This window comes from Carcharhinus amblyrhynchos, chromosome 1, assembly GCF_965287045.1.
Source record: "Carcharhinus amblyrhynchos chromosome 1, sCarAmb.v2.hapA, whole genome shotgun sequence".
Classification (NCBI taxonomy): domain Eukaryota; kingdom Metazoa; phylum Chordata; class Chondrichthyes; order Carcharhiniformes; family Carcharhinidae; genus Carcharhinus; species Carcharhinus amblyrhynchos.
The window spans coordinates 122,834,198-122,856,999 of NC_137324.1; the positions used below are offsets into that span (position 1 = coordinate 122,834,198).

At 38.9% G+C, this 22,802-nt stretch overlaps 1 protein-coding gene across 2 annotated transcripts in view; it reads left to right on the forward strand.

Annotated features, from left to right (window-relative positions):
* The window catches only part of trmt44 (tRNA methyltransferase 44 homolog), a 39,560-nt gene extending 21,859 nt beyond the window's left edge, over positions 1-17,701 (forward strand). Inside the window, exons 7-11 of one of the 2 annotated variants that reach the window (XM_080191908.1) lie at positions 2,747-2,853; positions 3,315-3,498; positions 5,275-5,683; positions 14,697-14,813; positions 17,401-17,701. In XM_080191908.1, the coding sequence (XP_080048034.1) occupies positions 2,747-2,853; positions 3,315-3,498; positions 5,275-5,683; positions 14,697-14,813; positions 17,401-17,624 (1,041 nt within the window). In that variant the 3' untranslated portion in view covers positions 17,625-17,701. The remainder of the gene's footprint in view (positions 1-2,746; positions 2,854-3,314; positions 3,499-5,274; positions 5,684-14,696; positions 14,814-17,400) is intronic. The other variant, XM_080191916.1, reaches the window with a different exon arrangement.
* Positions 17,702-22,802: the final 5,101 nt, after the last annotated feature.

Genomic DNA, 22,802 nt, shown 5'->3' on the forward strand with positions numbered 1-22,802 from the left:
CGATTCTTCAGGAGCTGCCAGCTTCACTCACTCCCTCACCACTTCCAGGATTTCCTGCTGGAAGTAAGATGGGAGATAGAATATGTGTAATTAAGGCAGGCCTGTGCTAACACATGAGCTGTCATCCCACCTGTGACACATGAGAAAATTTTAGCTCAGCTACACCATAATAAAACTAGACATTAGTGAGGGATCATTTTGGGACCAGTGATCATATTTCTATTGGTTTTAAGATAGCTATGGAAAATGATTGGTCTGGCCCAAAAGTTCAAATTCTAAATTGGGACAAGACCAATTTTGATGGTATCAGGCAGGAACTTTCAAAAGTTAGTTGGTGGAGTCGGTGGGAAGGCAAAGAGACGTCTGGTAAGTGGGAGGCTATCAAAAATGTGTTAACCAGAGTTCAGGGTAAGCACATTCCTCTTAGAGTGAAGGGCAAGGCTGGCAGAAGTAGGGAACCCTGGATGACTTGGGATATTGAGGCCCTGGTCAAGAAGAAGGACATAGTCAACTGGGATCAAATGAATCCCTTGAAGGATATGGGGGTGTAGGAGTACAGTTAAGAGAGAAATCAGGAGGGCAAAAAGGGGACACGAGGTTGTTTTGGCAGATAAGGCAAAGGAGAATCCAAAGAGCTTCTACAAATACATAAAATGCAAAAGAGTAACAAGGGAGAGATTAGGGCCTATTAAGAATCAACATGGTCATCTAAGTGTGATTGTAGAAGAGATGGGTGAGATCCTAACTGAATATTTCTCATCAGTAGTTACTGCTGAGAAAAGCATAAATATTAGGGAACTTGGGGAAATAAATAGTGATGTCTTGAGGAGTGTACATGTTACAGAGAAGGAGGTGCTGGAAAGCTTAAAGTGCATTAAGGTAGATAAATTCCCGGGACCTGATGAAGCGTATCCCAGGACATTGTGGGAGGCTAGGGAGGAAATTGCGGGTCCTCTAGCAAAGATATTTGAATCATCGATACTCACAGATGAAGTGCCTGAAGTTTGAAGGGTGGCAGATGTTCCCCTTTTGTTTAAAAATGGCTGCAGGGAAAAGCCTGGGAACTACAGGCCAGTGAGCCTCATATCTGTGGTGGGTAAGTTGTTGGAAGGTATTTTGAAAGACAGAATCTACAGGCATTTAGAGACGCAAGGATTGATTAGGGACAGCCAACATGGCTTTGTGAGTGGAAAATCATGTCTCACAAATTTGATTGAATTTTTTGAAGGGGAACCAAGAAGGTAGATGAGGGCAATGCAGCTGATGTTGTCTACATGGACTTTAACAAGGCCTTTGACAAGATACCGCATGGTAGGTTGTTGCATAAGGTTAAATCTCACAGAATCCAGGGTGAGGTAGCTAAATGGATACAAAATTGGCTTGATGACAGAAACCAAAGAGTGCTTGTAGAGGGTTGTTTTTCAAACTGGAGGCCTGTGACCAGCAGCGATTGAACTAGGGAAGGACTTTCTCAGTTGACGGAGGTAGGGCATTGGGGAGAGTTGTAGAACAAAGAGATCTGGGGTACACGTTCATAGCTCCTTGAAAGTGGAGTCACAGGTAGACCGACGTGCACGTTCATAGCTCCTTGAAACTGCAGTCACAGGTAGACAGAGTGGTGACGAAGGCATTCAGCATGCTTGGTTTCATTGGTCAGAACATTGAATACAGGAGTTTGGACATCTTGTTGAAATTGTACAAGACATTGGTAAGGCCACGTTTGGAATAATGTGCACAGCTATGGTCACCCTATTATACAAAGGACATTAATAAACTAGAAAGAGTGCAGGAAAGATTTACTAGGATGCTACCAGGACTTGATGGTTTGAGTTATAAGGAAAGGCTGGATAGACTGAGACTTTTTCCTCTGGAGCTAGAAGTCTATAAAATAATGAGGGGCATAGATCAGCTGGATAGTCAATATCTTTTCCCAATAGTAGGGGAATCTAAAACTAAAGGTTATAGGTTTAAGGTGAGAGGGGGGAAATACAAAAGTGTCCAGAGGGACAATTTTTTCAAAAAGTAGTGAGTGTCTGGAACAAGCTGCCAGAGGTAGTAAGTAGTAGAGGCGGGTACAATTTTGTCTTTTAAGAAGCATTTAGACAGTTATGGCTATAGAGGGATATGGGTCAAATGCAGGCAATTGGGACTAGTTTAAGGGTTTTAAAAAAAGGGCGGCATGGACAAGTTGGGCCGAAGGGCCTGTTTTCATGCTGTAAACCTCTATGATTCTTTATGATTCTATGATTAATAACACCCATTTATGCCTGGTAACCATTTCTGTCTTTGTTGACCAAAGATTATTTAAACTGTAAAGGGTTAGCAAATATGTATGGTCCATATTAGCATGATTTGATTGTCCAGTCGTAGTACTTTTTAAAATAAAATTTCAAAGTTCTTTGATCTACAAACAAGGTACCTGCCAGAGCTCTGCTGTGGCCAAACTCTACCCAGTCTGTATAGCGTGCAAGAAACTACTTTTCACTGTATACTAATACATGTGACAATAATAAATCAAATCAGAATCAAATCAAATCAGTGCAGGCAGATTTGCAGCAAAGGATGTGGAGAGGTTGCCTAATAAATACAAATGACCTTGATCTTGGGAAGCCAGCAGACGTCAGAGATGCATCCTTCTGAAAAGCATGACTCCAATACTATCAATGTGGCATTAAGCCTCTGCAATACTAGGCAACCCATTCCTCTGCAGGAAGATTAAAGTAATAAGCTGCTGCTGTTTTACTAGGAATGTGCCATTACACCAAGTGATGACTTCCTTTTTCCAGATGTGGACTGGATAATTGGCAACCATTCAGATGAGCTAACACCATGGATTCCTGTTGTTGCAGCAAGGTAATCTGCGTATTATTCAGCAAGTTATTTAACTCAGTGTAGCAATGTATCCCTTGTAACTTCACACTTAAATTATTTCATGGTGTAAACATAAATAATTGTTTATGACAGTTTTAAAACAGACACGCTTGAAATATACAATATCGTTTATAAATATCTCTGTCCAGTTCATTTCTTTCATATCTCCTCTTTCTCATTGCTGCAAAAGTAGATTGCATGTGCATTGATTAAACATCTTTGTTCCAGATTTGTGTTGGTTTATATCTGTGAAAAGAACCATTCTTTTAATATGAGTGTGCTGAAACAGAATAAAATAATGATAAAGATTTACATCAAAATAAAATGAGTTTTGGGGTTGCTGTGATGACTTAAATGAAAATAAATGCTAAGTGATTCATCGAACTGAGTATGATTGCAAAACGTTTATAAAGCTCAGGGGTTTATTCCATTTTATGCTGCAGGTCATCCTATTCATGCCGCTACTTTGTCCTGCCTTGTTGTTTCTTTGATTTCTATGGAAAGTACTGTCGAAGACAGACCAAAAGCACGCAATATAGAGCATACCTGGATTTCATTACTGAAGTGGGTGCTGTTTGTGGTTTTAAAGTTGAGGAAGACTGCCTTCGCATTCCATCTACAAAGCGGGTTAGTGTGAAAGACTTTCAATCTGCAGCAATTTTTTCTTTGTTTGCAGTGTTTGTTCTTTTTTTCCTGAGTGTATACATGAAATTTGCTAAAATGACTGGGGTGGGTTTACATTTTTTTCTTAAAAATTTCCAAATTAGATTTGCTTTAAAACTGCTTGATTTGAATAAGAACTACAACAACAAAAAGTTGCAGGGGTGAAAAGTTGCCTTATGAATTTTGCATAATATTGGAAGTTAAACAATTCAATATCTGTATGTCGGACATCCAGTTCTTTCGAAAATCTTTGATTCAGTCTGCAAAATAGTTCCAGTCGGGTTTTAATGGGTTAAACATACTATATTTTAGTGATTACTTCTGGAGGTCTGGTGGAACATTTTTATAACTATCCTCTCCTTGTCCAGAAAATAGTTTTACAAATGCATTAAAATCCTTGGCTAAAATCTTCATGCATTTGTTAAACAAAGCATCTATTAAATTTCTCTGAAGAGCATTTTAGCCTTATTTTTGTAAATTACTTGCCTTTTTTAAAGACCTTTATACTTTTTATTAATTAATTCTTTAGATCTGGATCTTGTTGGCTAGGCCAGCATTTATTGCCCATCCCTCATTACCCTTGAAAAATGGTGGTGAGTTGCCTTCTTGGACTACTGCAGTCCCTGTGGTGTAGGTGCACCTGGGAAGGGAATTCCAGGATTTGACTCAGCTTAATAACATATTTGAGACTTAAATGTATCATAGAATAGAATTATAGAATCCCTATAGTACAGAAAGAGGCCATTCGGCCCATAGAGTCTGCACTGACAACAATCCCATTACCCATAACCCCACAACCCGCTAATCTGCCTGACATGAAGGGGAATTGAGCATGGCCAATCAACCTAAACCATCTTTGGACTGTGGGTGGAAACTGGAACACCTGGAGTAAACCCATGCTGACACTGGGAGAACATACAAACTCCGCACAGTGACCGAGGCTGGAATAAAACCCAGGTCTCGGAACTGTGCGGTAGCACAACTAACCACTGTGCCACCCGTCATTGATGCGTTCTTTGGTTAATGCATGTTTACAGCAGTGTTTTGCAGAATATAATTTTTAATAAAACGAAGAATCATAATAGATGTTAAATTTGTAATATGCAATATTGTCATTGACCTGCCTCAACAAAATAAACAAAAAAATGGTGGGAGGAGAGGTTTTGTCAGAAAGGAGTATTGATGTATCTTAGTACATTTATTATAGTTAGTATATGTCATAACTGTTGAACGTTGCGTTTTGAGGATACATGTTGAGGATTGGTGGTTTATTTTCTATATACTATCAAACAGAAGCATGCTGACTAGTAAGTTAGTATTTTCTACTTTTATAAACTACTAGTTCTCAGGCATGTTTTCATACATTGTGCAGGTTTTTAGCCTTTAATTTAATTTTCTAACCAATTTATCAGAACTCTGTAGGACAAATTTAAAGAGAGGAAACCTGTTGTGATACATGGTCATGCCAAGTAAAATGTTGAAATGAGATGTACATTGAAACTTTGAAATTAAGACAAAAAACTAATGTCCTGGTATTTTTAAGCACTTTGGTATCAGTGCAACCAATGGATTTATACCAAATAAATACATAATGTGAAAAAAATGTAAACTGGGATCCAGTGTGTACCTTCCATTTCCAAATTAAACCTTTTTGCTTTCACTGATACTTATTCTTTGTGCCTTCCAATCGTGGGGAAGACGGACTTGATTTTCATATTTGTTTCTCCCTTTTTGATGTAGGTTTGCTTGATTGGTAGTCAAAGGACGTATGCTGTCTCTGGCGAAAAACAGTTGGATAAAGAACGAACACAGTATATTAGGGAGAGATGTTGTACAGGAAACAATACTAGTTGGGGAGAAGTGAAAGACACTGCTCCACTCTTTACTTGTGACATTATGGATTGTTCAAATATTGATGACATCATGGTGCAAGAGACTTCTGCTGAAACAGATTTTTTTGTGTCCAATAAATGGGTGGCTGGATTCAAACCTAGAGAGAAAGTGGAGAAAGTTAGAAACTGTGCTGCTTTACCTCGAGATTTTGTTGATGATATTGTGCTGCAGGTAGCTAAAGCACTTTTGAAAGCAAATCAGGACAACTGTGAACATAGTTCTGATGAAACCAGCACAGGACACTGGAACAAAGGAGGTAAGATTTTGCGTTATAAAACACAAAGTCTGTTACTATTCTATTTGAATTATGATCTGTAAACACAACATTTGTTACTGATTTCTTGACTAAAGGGGCATGTTTTGTTTATAATGATAATAGGAATGCCAATGTTAGTTACATTATCAAAATGACACTCCAAACATCTTAATGCTGTCTGCATATAATCACAGAATCCCTACAGTGCAGGAGGAGACAATTCAGTCCTTTGAGCAACAACAATCACACCCAGATCCTATCCCCGTAGTCCCACGTATTTACCCTGATAATCTCTCTGACATGAAGGGGCAATTTAGAATGGCCAATCAACCTAATCTTCAGATCTTGAGTGTGGGACAAAACTGCAGCACTTGGAGGAAACACACACAGACATGGTGAGAATGTGCAAACTCCACACAGATGGTGACCCAAGATCAGAACTAGGTCGCTGATGCTGTGAGGCAGCAGTGAAAGTCAGTTTCTAATGCTGTGTTTGATTGTTCTAATTCATCCATTTGGTCATTGTGATTTCTCTGACTTTTAAAGCTGTTATGGTAGTTTTAACTCCCTTACAGTCCAAAATTATGTTTCAGTTATTTTGGGTGTTGGGGAGTGGAATGCAGATTTGGGCAAGAGGGTAGGTGAGGAGAGAGCAACTAATGTAACATTTTAAAAAGCAATTTCTTCATATGCCCTAGATATAGACTCAAATACCATCAGGTTTTTTTTTAGATAGTATATTTTAGGGTGATTAATTCTCTGAATCCTTTCCTCCTCTAAGAACAAAGAGCTTCACTACTTGAGAATATCGCTTATGATGACATTTAGTAATGGGTAGTCACTAAGTAAGTTAGTGTACTTGTATGTTCAGATGCTTTTGGATCATAGCTTTGGCGAAATGTTCCAATCTTCAGAGCACTGAGATTTTTCAAATTTAGTGCAATTTGTCATCCCAATTTTTGAGATGAAGAATGAGCATTAATGTGAGAACTAGGAGCAGGAGTAGGCAATTTAGCCCCTTGAGCCTGCTTTGCCATTCATTGAGATCATGGCTGATCTTTTCGTGGACTCAGCTCTACTTACCACCCGCTTACCATAACCCTTAATTCCTTTACTGTTCAAATCTCTTTCTATCTTTGCCTTAAAATCATTCAATGGAGTAGCCTCAACTGCTTCACTGGGCAGGGAATTCCATAGATTCACAACCCTTTGTGTGAAGAAGTTCCCCTTCAACTCAGTCCTAAATCTGCTCCCCTTATTTAGAGGCTATGCCCCCTAGTTCTGGTTTCACCCACCAGTGGAAACAACCTCCCTGCTTCTATCTTACCTATTCCCTTCATAATTTTATGATTCAATAAGATCCCTTCCTCATTCTTCTGAATTCCAATGAGTATAGTCCCAATATACTGAGCCTCTCCTCATAAGCCAGCCCTGTCAACTGTGGAATCAAACTCGTGAATCGTTTCTACACCCAATTTTGATGGTGTCAGAAAGGAACTTTCAAAAGTTAATTGGGGGAGTCTGTGGGAAGGAAAAGGAATGTCTGGTAAATGGCATGCTTTCAAAAGTGTGTTAACCAGGGTTCAGAGTAAACATATTCCTCTTAGAGTGAAGGGCAAGGCTGGCAGAAGTTGGGAACTCTGGATGACTCGGGATATTGAAGCCCTGGTCAAGAAGAAGAAAGAGGCACATAACGTGCTTAGGCAGCTGGGATCAGGTGAATCTCTTGAAGAGTATAGGGGGTGTAGGAGTACAGTTAAGAGAGAAATCAGGAGGGTGAAAAGGGGACACAAAATTGTTTTGGCAGATAAGGCAAAGAAGAATCCAAAGAGCTTCTACAAATACATAAAGGGCAAAAGAGTAACAAGGGAGAGAGTAGGGCCTGTTAAGGATCAACAAGGTAATCTATGTGCGGATCCACAAGAGATGGGTGAGATCCTAAGTGAATATTTCTCATCAGTATTTACTGTTGAGAAAAGCATGGGGTTGTTCGGGAACTTGGTGAATTGAATATTGATGTCTTGAGGAGTGTACATCTTACAGAGGAGGAGGTGGTGGAAGTCTTAAAGCACATCAAGGTAGATAAATCTGCAGGACCTGATGAGGTATGTCCCAGGATGTTGTGGGAGGCTAGGGAGGAAATTGTGGGTCCCCCAGCCGAGATATTTGAATCATCGATAGTCGCGGGTGAGGTGTCTGAAGATTGGAGAGTGGCAAATGTTGTGCCTTTGTTTAAAAAGGGCTGCAGGGAAAAGCCTGGGAACTACAGGCCAGTTAGCCTCATATCTGGAGTGGATAAATTGTTGGAAGGTATTTTGAGAGACAGGATTTACAAGCATTTAGAAATGCAAGGACTGATTAGGAATAGTCAGCATGGCTTTGTGCGTGGAAAATCATGTTTCACAAATTTGATTAAGTTTTTTGAAGGGGTAAGCTAGATGAGGACAGTGCAGTTGATGTTGTCTACATGGACTTTAACAAGGCCTTTGACAGTGTGTCACATGGTAGGTTGTTGCATAAACTTAACTCTCACAGGATCCAGGATGAGGTATCTAAGTGGATACAAAATTAGCTTCTTCACAGAAGCCAGAGGGTGGTTGTAGAGAGTTGTTTCTCAAACTGGAGGCTTGTGACCAGTGGTGTGCCTCAGGGATCAGTGCTGGGCCCACTGTTATTTGTCATTTATATTAATGATTTGGGTGACAATTTAGGGGCATGGTTAGTAAGTTTGCAGATGACACCAAGATTGGTGGCATGGTGGACAATGAGGAAGGTTATCTCCAATTGCAGCGGGATCTTGATCAGTTGAGCCATTGGGCTGACGAATGGCAGATGGAGTTTAATTTAGACAAATGTGAGGTAATGCATTTTGGTAGATTAAACCAGGGCAGGACTTACTCAGTTAATAGTAGGGTGTTGGAGAGAGTTACGGAACAAAGAGATCTAGGGGTACGTGTTCATAGCTCCTTGAAAGTGGATCACGGGTGGACAGAGTGGTGAAGAAGGCATTCGGCATGCTTGGTTTCATCGGTCAGAACATTGAATACAGGAGCTGGGATGTCTTGTTGAAGTTGTACAAGACACTGATGTGGCCACGCTGTGTGCCATTCTGGTCACCCTATTATAGAAAGTATATTATTAAACTAGAAAGAGTGCAGAAAAGATTTACTAGGATACTACGGGACTTAATGGATTGAGTTATAAGGAGAAGCTGAATAGACTTTTTTCTCGGGAGCGTAGGAGGCTGAGGGGTGACTTTTTAGAGGTCTATAAAATAATGAGAGGCGTAGACAAGGTAAATAGTCAATATCTTTTCCCAAAAGTTGGGGAGTCGAAAACTAGAGGACGTAGGTTTAAGATGAGAGGGGAGAGATACAAAAGTGTCCAGAGGGGCCATTTTCCACACAGAGGGTGGTGAGTGTCTGGAATATGCTGCCAGAGGTGGTAGTAGAAGCAGGTACAATTTTATCTTTTAAAAGGCATTTAGATAGTTACATGGGTATGATGGGTATAGAGGGATATGGGCCAAATGCAGGCAATTGGGATTAATTTAGGGGATTTAAAAAAAGGGGTGACATGGACAAGTTAGGCCGAAGGGCTTGTTTCCATGTTGTAAACGTCTATGACTCTTTGACCCCCTCCAGTGCCGGTATGTACTTTCTCAAGTAAGGAGACCAAAATGTACACAGTATGCAGGTGTGGCCTCACTGGCACCTTATATTGCTGCAACATAACCTCCCTGTTTTTAAATTCCATCCCTCTAGCAATGAAGGAGAAAATTCCATTTATCTTAATTACCTGCTGCATCTGCAAACCAACTTTTGTGATTCATGCACAAGGACACCCTGGTACTCTTTACCATTTAAATAGCAGTCCATTTTGCAGTTGTTCCTACCAGAATGGACAACTACATGTTTACCAACATTGTATTCCATCTGCCAGACCCTTGCCCACTCATTTAAACTATCTATATTCCTTTGCAGACATTTGGTGTCCTCTGCACACTTTGCTGTGCCACTCATTTTAGTGTCATCTGCAAAGTTTGATGCACAACACATGGTCCCCAACTCCAAATCATCTATGTAGTTAACAATTGCGGTCCCAACAATGATCCCTGAGGCACACCACTAGTCACTGATTGCCAACCAGCAAAACAGCCATTTATCCCCACTCTTAATTAACCAATCCTCTATCCATGCTGATACATTATCCATAACGCTGTGCACCTTCATCTGATGCAGCAGCCTTTTGTGTGGCACCTTGTTGAATGACTTCTGGAAATCCAGATACACCACATCCACTGGTTTCCTGTTGTCTACCGTGCTCATAATGTCTTCGAAGAATTTCAGTAAATTAGTTAAACATGATCATCTTTCACGAACACAAGTTGTGTCTTCCCAATGGGACAATTTATATCCAGATGTCTTGCTATTTCTTCCTTGATGGTAAATTGAAGCAGTTTCCCCACTACAAAAGTTAAGCTAATCACCCTATGGTTACCCCTTTTGTCTACCTCCATTTTTAAACAGTGGCGTCACATTTGCTGGAATAGCTCCAGAGTCCAGCGAATTTTGATAAATTACCACCAGTGCATTTGCTGTTTCCCCCGCCATTTCTTTTAATACCCTGGGATGCATTTCACCTTTAGCCCCATTAGCTTACCTAACACTGCTTCTTTACTGATAATGATCCTAGGGATAATGATGCCACAGCGTTCTTGTCATCAATTTATGGCATGTGATTTTCGTCTTCTACGGTGAAGACCAACACAAAATACCTGTTCAATGTCTCAGCCATTTCCTCATTTCCCGTAATTAAATCCCCCTTCTCATCCTCTAAAGGACCAATGTTTACCTTGGCCTCTCGTTTTATATATTTGTAGAAACTTCTGCTAGCTGTTTTTATATTCTGAGCTAGTTTACTCGAATAATCTATCTTACTTTTCTTTATAGCTTTTTTGTGACTTTCTGTTGACCTTTTAAGGTTTCCCACTAATCTTTGCCACTTTTTATGCGTTTTCTTTCAATTTGGTACCCTCCTTTATTTCCATAGATATCCATGGCTGATTATCCTTTTCTCTAATGAAAGCATAATTATAATTACAACACTTCTTCGACAGACAAATAATAATCGCATGTATCTGGAAGAATTGTTTTGTTACTCAACTAGTATTTGTTGCAAACTTTCAATGACTAAATCGTGACATAGTTAATATGGAATACACATTAGCTGCAGTTGTGGTCCTCAAACATTATTCATTGAAGAACCCTTTTTCAAACGTATGAGGAATCAGGCATATTCCTGCCATCTAAACTGTAATATTTCTGAGGAGTTTAGAACACATATAAGATTTGTTTTTCACATATGAGGAAGCTGTATTCATTTCTATATGCCATTATTTAGTTATTTGTGTACTACGTGTCTGTAGTTGTAGCATGATGGGTGAAAGACACAGCCTGCATTCAACCACAATTTTCAGTTATTAGGACCAGAAGGCACATTTCTATACTAAAACAATGGATTCATTGGTGTTAAAGTATCCCTTCACTAATTAAACCTTTGAGTAAATGCACACATGATTGTATATTTACCCATGTAAGACTGCAATGGAGTGACTCAACATTCTGTCAGTTTGCAGTTATGAGCATACAATGAAATTCCACTGGAAGAATGGGTAAAATACAGGATGCTTTCCTCAAAATGTGTGTGAATTAACTGTATGCACATCAAAATCATCACTTATAACTGTTAGTAGATTAACCCTGATCGGGTGATTTTGGAGCTTGGAAAATCTTTATGGACTTCAGAGGGGTTTGAGAACCACTGATCTATAGCACACAATGCCACATTTCATACAATCACAATTTAAATTACTCCAGAAAAGGAGAGCTGATATGTTGGCAAGCAGACTCAGGTTGAGACATTGCCATTGTGAATGCAGTGATTATTAGTGTAACCATTAGCACTTTGCAGATTGTTTAGCTGTATAGGGCACTGGTGAGGCCGCAGCTGGAGTACTGTGTGCAGTTTTGGTCGCCGCACTTACGCAAGGATATTTTGGCCTTGGAGGGAGTGCAGAGGAGGTTTACTAGGCTGATACCGGAGTTGAGGGGTTTGAGCTATGAGGAGAGGCTGGATAAACTAGGCTTGTACTCGTTAGAGTTTAGAAGAATGAGGGGAGATCTCATTGAGACATATAAGATGATGGATAGGATAGAGGTGGAGAGACTCTTCCTGCTCAGAAAGGACAGTAGGACTAGGGGGCACAGCCTCAAGATAAAGGGGGGGTGGTTTAGAATGGAGTTGAGGAGGAACTTCTTCACTCAAAGGGTCGTGAATCTCTGGAATTCTCTGCCCGTTGAAGTGGTGGAGGCTGCCTCGCTAAATATTTTTAAGACGCGGGTTGATGAGTTTTTGATAAGCGAGGGGATTAAGGGTTATGGGGAGAGGGCGGGAATGTGGAACTGAGCCACGACAGATCAGCCATGATCTTATTGAATGGCGGGGCAGGCTCGAAGGGCTAGATGGCCTACTCCTGCTCCTATTTCTTATGTTCTTATGTTCCTATGAAGTGTTGCTCAGTTGTAGAATCATAGTGAATGTTTTAAATTTTACAAATGCAGGTTAGTTGGTATAGACTTTACTCTGCCTATTATGAACAGCATGATCATACACCTTGCTTGAAAGCAAGCTACGAAAATGTTTGTTAAATTTCTGTAAGAGTAATCAGTTGCCTTGCAGTGGAAATTATCGCATTTGTCCTCATGGGCTCACTATATCCATGCATGTATTGACTGGTTCTCTGTAGCATGAATTGGCCAAATGCTTTGAGTGAATTCCCATGGCTCGTTCGTGATGGATTTTTTATTTACATGGTGTGTACCATCAGAAAAACCAAACGTGACCTACGTATTGACAGCAACACCTTGTCTTTGTGCTCATTTGACTTTGTAAACTTATTTATAAACATGCTGCTGACAGAATTCATCAACACTTGCGCCACATCATAATACCATGGCAATCTTGATGTGCCACCATTTTATGAACCTGTATTCATTGAACTTAGGGACTATCGCTGCTATAACTGGTGCTTGCTAACATTTTTATTGGTTTCTATGAGAATCAATCCAGGAAGCCATAACCTGACTGTAAGTTTCTTTCCGATCCTGAATGCATCCCATTCCATGCCCAAATTCACTTTTGAGAAGGAACTTTTTAATATTCTCCTTTTCCTTGATGTGCTAGTTGAGAAATCCACCAATGGGTTCTTCACTACCATTTATCGCAGGCCTACCTTCACAGATTACTATGCATTTTGGGATTTGTATGGCTCCACATGCTATAAGATTGGCCTTATCAGTAATCTTATAAAACTGGGTTTGAGCCATTTACTCACTTTGCAAACTTGACGCAGAAATAGGGCATAGCAAAGCTATCTTGGTCAGGGCATAGTACATGCTGTATCTTACAAATACGCTAGAGGCCACCACTTTATGATCTCAAGATTGCCCAGTCTACTTCAAGTGACCTTGGAAAGGCAAAGCATCTCCAGTATTTGAAGAATAGATTAAGCAAACCATTTCATACTACTGCTACTATGCACTTGCAACAAGAGTTTCATTTTTTACGAACAGGATGCTGCCATTAGTCCAAAATAATATTCCCTCTACCATACAATTGAACAATGGCATGCATGAATTTTGGTGCCAGTGCAAGGCCAGGTACATAAGCAGTATATCTTAATGATTAAATCAGCCAACCCGCACTTTCAAAACCCAGAACAAAACATCTACTGTTAGATGTGACTCTGCAATTGGGCGGTACTTGCTGAACAGTCCTAATTGTGCTAATAGCTACAAAAACAACCAATTTTAAATAATGAGTTGAGCTCATAACGTAGCTTATTTACACTTGCTAGACGCTCCATACATTGTTCTCTTAAACAAAAGGAATATATTAAGCTTTACACACATTTTAAATTACCCAGAGGCTTGAAGAGCCTAAAGCTGCCTACTGCTTTCAATTGACAATGCTTTGATCAATCAGAGTTGACTTGCCAATGATCAGCACCCTTTTTCTCCTGTAGTATAAAATGCTGTGATTATTTGAAATTCTAGCATATATCCCAGTGAATGCAAGACTAAAAGTTTTGGCAGCATGTGGCTTTTCAGCAGTATGTTTGTGGTAATCATGTTTATGAACGCTTGCTCTGGACTAGGCCTTAATCTAAAACAGCTCCTCCAAATCTACTGTGTTGAATGTCAAAATAATTTTGAAAACCTTCATCAGGCAGGCATTATTATGGCCATGCATCAGATTACATCAAGTCTACAGTATCCTAATGGGCTATTCAGCCCAACTGGTCAATTCCAAAGTTTATACTCACAAAGGCCTCTCCTTCCACTTCTCTCCATCTAACCGTAATACCATATCCTTCTGTTCCTTTCTCATATGTTTATCATGCCCTTTAATTGCATCAATGCTATTTTCCCCAACTACTTGTGGTAGTGGTTTTGCAGAAATGGGACAACTTGCCATGGAAGATGTAGTCTTGGCATTTCTTTTGAAATACAAGTTTTGTCTAAACAAATAAGGTGGTCACCCCACCACCTTACAATACTCCCAACTCACCCTCATAATATGCTGAGATTGGCAGACAGCCCACCATATTTAAGTAGGTAAGCGAGGGTCAGTTAGACTTCTTAGCAAGCCAGTTGCCCCTGATAATACACTGCCTATACCATAAAACAGTTGGAGTAGCAGTTCGGTGGGAGTAAGCATTGAACATGTGTCATACAGACCTAAAATAGATGGCCTGATTATTTATTTAATGGTATTTGTGGGGGCTATCTTTGTACAAATTGGGTGACTTGTTATCTGCATTACAGCAGCAACTACAGTCCAAAAGTTCATCATTTGATGTAAAGCACCTAAGGATGTCCAAAGGCATTACATAACTAAAGGCTTGCCTTATGCTATGAATCTCCATTCCAAATATTTCCTTTTCTCTTAGGAAGCCTACCTCTGAAGAACGTGGTAGATATTCTGGATTGCGATGCATTACAAAAATTAAAAAAAGAATGTGGAGGTTTGAAGACCTTGTTAAGAAACAATTACCAAGTATTTGAAGGTAAAGCCTTTTTTAAAAAAAAAATTCCCCCCAACCCTCAGGGTTTTCCCTCAGATTTACAAACACTCACAGCAGCTTCGTATTTCGTTGTTTTCATATTTGTATTTAATACATATGAGCACATTATTTTATGGAAGTAATCAGACAAAAGGTTTTGGGACTAGGCTTAGCAAGGATTTTTCTATCTGTGAACTAGAACTTTACTTTTCTATTAATACCAATTCTTCTAGAGATTTGAATTTATAAAACTGAATAAATGCTACTGTAATTGTCTTTCTTCCTATCTACCATTCAATTTTCTATATATATCCAAAGCTCTGTGGATTTCTTTAAAAGCTTACAAGTTTTTTCATATTTTGATCTAATTAGTGGTGCTACCTGATCATGTCTCGTATTAATAATTTCAACATTTTGATATTTTGTAACTAATAATGCATTATTAGTTTGTGAGAAGATCCACTAAGCTATACTGTGGAAATTCAGGTTGCAAGATAATGATTATTTTTGAAAATTTATAGAATCTCTGTAGTGCAGGAGGAGGCCATTTGGCCCATTGAATCTCCTCTGATTCTCCAAAAGAGCATCTTACCCAGGCACACCCCTCTGCCCTGTCCTGTAACCCCCATGCATTTATCATGGCTAATCCACTTAACCTACATATTCTTGGACAATAAGGGACAAATTAGCATGCCAGTCTACCTAACCTGCATATCTTTGGCATTTGGGAGTAAGTCAGAGAACCTGGGGAAAATCCATGCAGACACTTGGTGCATGTGCAAATTCCGCACAGTCACCCAAGGCTGGAATTGAACTTGGTTCCCTAACACTAAGCGGCAACAGTGCTAACCACTCTGCCACCATGCTGCCACATTGAGATTTGACTTAGAATCATAGGTTACAGCACAGAAAGAGGCAATTCAGCCCACTGTCCCTGCACCAGCCAAAAAAGAGAAAAAAGTAAACTAGCTACTCATCTTAATTCCATTTTCCAGCACCTGGCACATAGTCTTGCAGGTTACAGCATTTTGGATGCAGATCCAGGTACCTTTTCAATGAGTTGAGAATTTTGGCCTCAACCACCAACTTGGGCATTGAATTCCAGGTGCCCACCACACTCTGAAAAAATGTTCCCCCAATTTCCCTCTAATTCTTCTACAAATTCGCTTAAATCTATGACCTTTGGTAATTGATCCCTCAGCTAAAGGAAATAATCCTGTCTACTCTGTCTAGGCCCCTCATAATTTGGTACATCTCGATTAGATCACTCCTTAGCATACTTTCTAAGGAAAACAACCCTAGTCTATCCGATCTCTCCACACAGCTGCAATTTTCAGGCCTTGGCAACATTGTTGGAAATCTTCCCTGCACACACTCAGAGCAATGTGGTCCAGAATTGCACACACAGTTTTAGCTGTGGCCTAACCAGTGCTTTATATAGGACCGTCATTATATCCCTGTTTTTGTATTCAATACCCCACCAATAAAGGAAAGCATTCTACCTGTTTCCTTGTCCTGCCATCTTCAAGGACCTGTGGACATGCGCTTCCCCGGTGTCTCACTTCCTAAAACCCTCTCAATATGTTCCCGTTTTTTGAGTATTCCCTTGCTTTCTTGGTCCTCTTTAATTTCGTTACCTATTACTTTTCTGGACTGAATCTCGTTTGCTACCTCTCTGCCCATTCAAGCAAGCCATTGATACCACTCTGGAGTCAACAGCTATCCTGTACATTTGTATATTTCAGTAGCCAAAAACTTGGATATTTCTGTATTTCTAAACTTTTCTATCTTTCCCTCTATTGTGTGTTGCTCTCTCTCCCTGTCTCCCCATTCAATTTTATTTGGCAAAAAGATATCTCTTACCAGAGTCGTTACTTCATCAGTAGTAAAATCCTGTTCTGCTATCCCTAACTGCAGCAATGGCTAAGGGTAGGTTTCTGAAATACTTTGAAATTGTAAGATTTTAATATAACTGTTAGCTTAAAATCTGATGAAGCCGCCTTATTCCATTGTAATTTTAGTGTAGTTATTTAATTTCTGACGTATGGGTCAGTAATCACTTGAATTTCTAAGACATCGATGCTAATGTTATATTTATAGAGCTGCTTTCTAAAGTGGTTTTCCAACAACAAATTTCATTAGCACAAAATGATTTCTATGACAACTAGATCCGCTTAGATGTTGAATTTTGATTTTCATTGATTGACTGTAGCTTCAGTTGCCTGGACCCCAAGCTCTGGAATACTCTCCCAACCCCTCTCTGCCCTTCTATCCATTTCCTCCTCTGGGACACTCCTGAAACCTTATCTGTTTGACCAAGCTTCTAGTATTTTCTAATGTGGCTCAGGGTCATCCTAGGTTTTATAATGCTCCTGTGAAGCACTTTGGATTACTTATTGCATTAAAGGCACTATATACTTATAAATTACTGTAGATACAGCTAAGATCTTCTAACAAGTCTTTAATTTGTCAGTGTACTCCTTTATATGCACCATATAAACATTTTGTACAATTGAATTGCAAAATGTATAAGTAAACACTTAAAAATAGAAGAAAAAGTAATTACATTTATTCTCTCTTCCACATGTAGTTGTCCGAGGAAATGTTCAGATTCGTGACTGGTCAAAAGAAACGCAAACAAAAATATTATCATCAGATTCAAAAAGAAAATTACCTTCTAAAGCTTGCAAGACACGTCTCTGCTGGTTCTTTGTAAATCATCCTGATGGATGTCCTCGGACTGCAGAAAAGTGCCCATTCGCACATGGGACAGAAGAACTGCGATCTCGTACAAACAGCAGAAAAATAATTTAGTGCCTGCAAGTTGTGTTCCTGTATATTTAGGATGAAATGTAGTGTTCAAGAATAAAATATATCATTTTTATATGAAATGCTTCTTGTTCATTCTTAATTACTAATGGTGCTGTAAAATGGTGCTATAACAGAACACCTAATGGTGTCTCGTTAGTTGAAGTTTCCCTTGCAAATTTGGTTTTTAATTCTTTGTGTGGCAAATTTGCTGAAAGTGCAAACTGATAATGACACAGTGATGAAAGCAGGGCCTGAGTAAGCAGCATCTTCTTAAACAATCAGATTGCAGGATTGTGAAATGACCAGCAGAGGGGCTTAAAACAGAATTATGAATTAGTGAAAGAATTCACTGTGGAATCAGGTATCAGAACAGAAATAGAGAAAAAATTCTGGATTCAGAGAGAAACAGTAAAGATGCAAAGGAAACGTTTAAAAGAAAACAGTTTTATATTTTTTAAATCTCCTGAATGAATGCGATTCCACATTTTTAAATTTTGGTACAAAGGTAGATTTAGAGTGTTTAATGAATATCACATCATTAAAAGGATATTCAACTCTAACGAGACAAAAATCAACTTGCTGTGGTGCGTTTAGATTTTATCTATTATACAAAACAGCAAGTTCTGCTATTCAATGCATAATGGTGAGGCAGCCAGCAAGGTATTTGCAAAGTAAAAGCAAAGTGGTGCAACTCTGCCAGCAACCTTTGGATGTCTTTGTTTAAACATGCATCTTTCCCTTGTCAGAAATTGCTGTATTGTGCATAAGTTAATGATGAACCCATTAGCCTCACCATTTTGACAATATCTAGCCCAATTTGTTTGAACTCAGTGTTTTTCTGACCAGCAATAATTCGCTCCAGAGAAGTGAAAGTTAATATTAAGTAAATTGAAATTATTTCTATCCACATCTGATCTTTTTCACAGAGTAAGTGGAGTTAAAAGCTTCAGTTTAATGAACATTTTCCCTGTTCACCACTGCTCCTAAGTTACTGCATGTATAGTCTACTGATACATAGTGAGTCAATAACCATGTGTAAATATTTTTACCTTTTTAGCAATATTCATTACCTTAAAGAGGTATAGGATGCATTTTTTTGTTAGGTTTTTAAATCAATAATCAGCAAATGCAGCTTTGTGCCATTCAGCTTATTCATTAAATTGTAATTTTCTGTATTAGGTGACAAAGGACATTCCAAAATGAATTATATTTAAAACTTAGCTGCTGAACAGTCTTGGAGATTGTGAGGGGAATGCTGCTTGTTATGAAAAACAAATACATCATCAGTTTGTAAATACTAATCTCGACATTTAAAGACAATTTGGAGTTATAATGATTATGTACTTGCGGATAGGAAATGTTAAACACCAAGTGGGTGATGTATAATCCTGAATCTATTACACCATATTTCCATAAAATTAGGTTAACGTTGGGTAATGCTGATTTTTGGGGTGTAACATCATGATCTTTCAGTGCTTGTACAGAGGTTTCATGTAATGGTACAGAAATCAGAGTTCATATCCTGGGAAAAAAAATCATATGGTTTCTTGTTGCAATATCTAGCTACTATTCAAGTTTTTTTCCTACTGCCTTCCTTGAAGCGGTGACCAGCAGTGTGCCTCAGGGATTGATGCTGGGTCCACTGTTATTTGTCATTTATAATAATGATTTGGATGAGAATTTAGTAGGCGTGATTAGTAAGGTTATCTAGGATTGCAGAGGTGGACAGAATGGTGAAGAAGGCATTCAGCACGCTTGGTTTCATTGGTCAGAACATTGAATATAGGAGTTGGGACGTCTTGTTGAAGTTGTACAAGATATTGGTAAGGCCATGCTTAGAATTCTGTGTACAGTTCTGGTCACCCTATTATAGAAAGGATATTATTAAACTAGAAAGGGTGCAGGAAAGATTTACTAGGATGCTACCTTCACTTGATGGTTTGAGTATAAGGAGAGGCTGGATAGACTTGGATTTTTTTCTCTTAAGGCTGGGGTTGATCTTATAGAGGTCTATAAAATAATGAGGGGCATAGATCAGCTAGATAGTTGATATCTTTTCCCAAAGGTAGGAGAGTCTGAAACTAGAGGGTATAGGTTTAAGGTGAGGGGGGGGGAGAGATACAAAAGGATCTAGAGGGGCATTTTTTTCACGCAGGATGGTGAGTGCCTGGATCAGGCTACCAGAGGTAGTAGTAGACATGGGTACAATTTTGTCTTTTAGAAAGCATTTAGACAGTTACATGGGTAAGATGGGTACAGAGGGATATGGGCCAAATGTAGGCAATTGGGACTAGCTTAGTGATTTTAAAAGAAGGAGCAGCATGGACAAGTTGGACCAAAGGACATGTTTCCATGCTGTAACCCTCAATGACTAAGTTCATTTTGCCTGCAAAAAACTTCTTGACAGTAAGCCTTAATTTGCTTTTTGCCACTTTGAAACTAGGCCTCCTTGCCCCACTGGATATAACTTGGATCTGTCTCAGAATGTACTTTACACTAGTTACTATCTTTGACATCTCTTAGTTGTCTCCTTTCAAGGTTAGAGGGTGCGCATATTCGTAGCTCAATACTCGATGCGAAACGTTAGTCATGTGGCTTTTCTTCACATTGTCTTCAGAACTTGAATCTTTCTGCCCCATGATCAAAATTAGTGAGAGTAAAGATACTTTGAGCATGTCAGCCTCCCAACTTACACTCCATTGATTCAGTTCACTGATTCACAAAATTGCAAATTAGAGGGATTTCTTCCATAAAATAGTACTTAGGTGTACAGTATATGAGCAACTTAAGACATGCTGTGTTGTAAATCTAGTATGTTTGGGATAAATGGGTAACTTTGGATCCATGGTTGCCAAAGCTTTCCACTATCTTTCCTCACCTCATGAGTGGGTCTGTTCTAGACCAATTGATATAGACTATTGCAAGGATTAGTCAACAACTCTGGGAAGGATGCTGAATCTTTTTGCAATTTCCTGCATGTTTCTGTTCAGCAGATTGCTTGCATTTATATGCCTGTCTGAAAATAAGATCAGACAAGCCTTGGAAGTCATTCAGGTGGCAATTAAGTGGCTAACTATTGAAAATCACCTGCTGTGTGCATTTAAAAGTTAATAATGAGAATAAGCCTGATCCCCAAATTGCAATCATCAGTTTTAAAAGGTTGGCACAGCCGCTTCTGGAAACATTAACTTCCACCTGAGAAATAGCAACATTCAGCCTGAGTGTTTTTTCTTTTGTTTTAGAAATACCAAACTGATTTGTATTGAATGGTTGCTTCTCAGATTTCAAACTGGCTTCTCTCATGAGATTTTCCTGCTGCCCTCCGTTTAACCAGAACAGCTATTTTATATTTAGCATAAGTGAACTATAAAATTTGAACCACATGTTCACTCCAATGTCACTGTATAAGTTGAATTCTCTGACACAGCAGCCTGAGACATTGTTTTGGGATAGATTTTAAATGCATTTTCATTCTGTTTAAAGAACCACAAATTGAAAGCCTATTTATCACAATAAATCATATCTGCGCAAACTTTTGGAGGGGGATTGGTCTTGTGAATTTTAATTTGTAACTCATGATAATTATCAGCTCTAAGTTTGGTAATCAGCAGGACGTGGCATTGCAACATTTACAATGCAAACCTATTCTGTTTCTCAAGTTGAATTAATCACAGACCAATGCTATAAACGGGATGGAGGGGTGATTGCATTTCTACTAGTTACCTGAGACAATTTGGCCAAACCTGTGCAAAAGATTAGGGAATTGTAACTATTAAGTGATTATGCCAAAAATCAGTTTCGCTCATGTTTCCTATGATACTTGCATTGGTTCCAGATTCAATTAATCCAAGTCTGGTTCTGTTTACAAAACTGGCCACAACCCCAGAATTGTCCTGCTTAGAGAAAATTCTTAAAGTTGTGCCAATTTTCATGGAAGTACAGATTATAGTAGGCGTGGTTTGGAAGTTCCTGATTGATAAAAAATATTTAATTTACTAAGAAACTATATATCAAAACTATTGATTTTGTTTTGTTTTTATTCCAATTCAATCCAATCAAGTCCAGTTCAGAGTCTCAACAAGTTGAGACATTCCTGATCCAAGCTGACAAGACAGAGCTCTCCCCTCCTGTCTTGGGCATGATCTACATGGTCCAAGCTGATTGGAGTAGGCATTGCTCCTCCAAGGCTTGATCTCATTGGCATCTTAGCCAAAAGGCCAAGACGCCACTTTTAAAAATTGCTTCAAATGAAGCTAAAATGTAACCTAATGACTTCAACCAAGTACAGCATGTCAATTTTTTTTTTGTTTACTTTATTCCAATCCAATCAAGTCAAATTAAAGCCAATTCAGAGTCCCAACAAGTTGGGACATTCCTGATCCAAGCTGACAAGACAGAGCTCTCACTTCCTGTCTTGGGCTTGATCTACATGATCCAAGCTGATTGAAGTAGGTGTAGCTCCTCCTCCAAGGCTTGATCTCATTTGCATCTTAGCCAAAAGGCCAAGATGCCGCTTGAAAAAATTGCTTCAAATGAAGCTGAAATGTAACCTAATGACTTCACCAAGTACAGCATGTCGATACTACACTTGATCTTAGCCAAAAGACCGAGAAAATTAGGTAACTCCGATGAAGGGTTGGATACCATTATTAAAATATCTTTTTGGTGATGCGTCTGTTTTCAGCTTTTAATAAAACTGCATTTGGTTATCACTCTTAAATATTTCAAGGATTACCATTTAATGAAAAGAAAGAAATGGAAACAATTACCTTCTATTACACTGCCTGATCTGGCAATTGCATGGATGATTTTGTTTCTGATTATGCAAATTAATTTTCGTGGAAACCTGTAGTGTAACCTAATCAGGCCAAACAGACTTTGACCAATTTCCTAATTGTGCTTTAAGTGGAAATTCTATCCCAGGATATTCAGCACTTGAATTCTCCTTTTTAATAAGATTGTACAATTTGATTTTTTTTTAAAGTGATTAATGGCTCTGATTATGACACATTGTGAAATGTAATGACACCAGGCCAAAATGATTTTTTAAATGGTTTATATAATTAACATCAACTATGCTGTTCCTTGAGATAAACATGGTAAAATTTCTGAAGGGGCTGTCCCAATCTTGAGGCTAAGTTGCACCAGAAGATTGAGAGAAATTGGAATTGCCAGGTGACT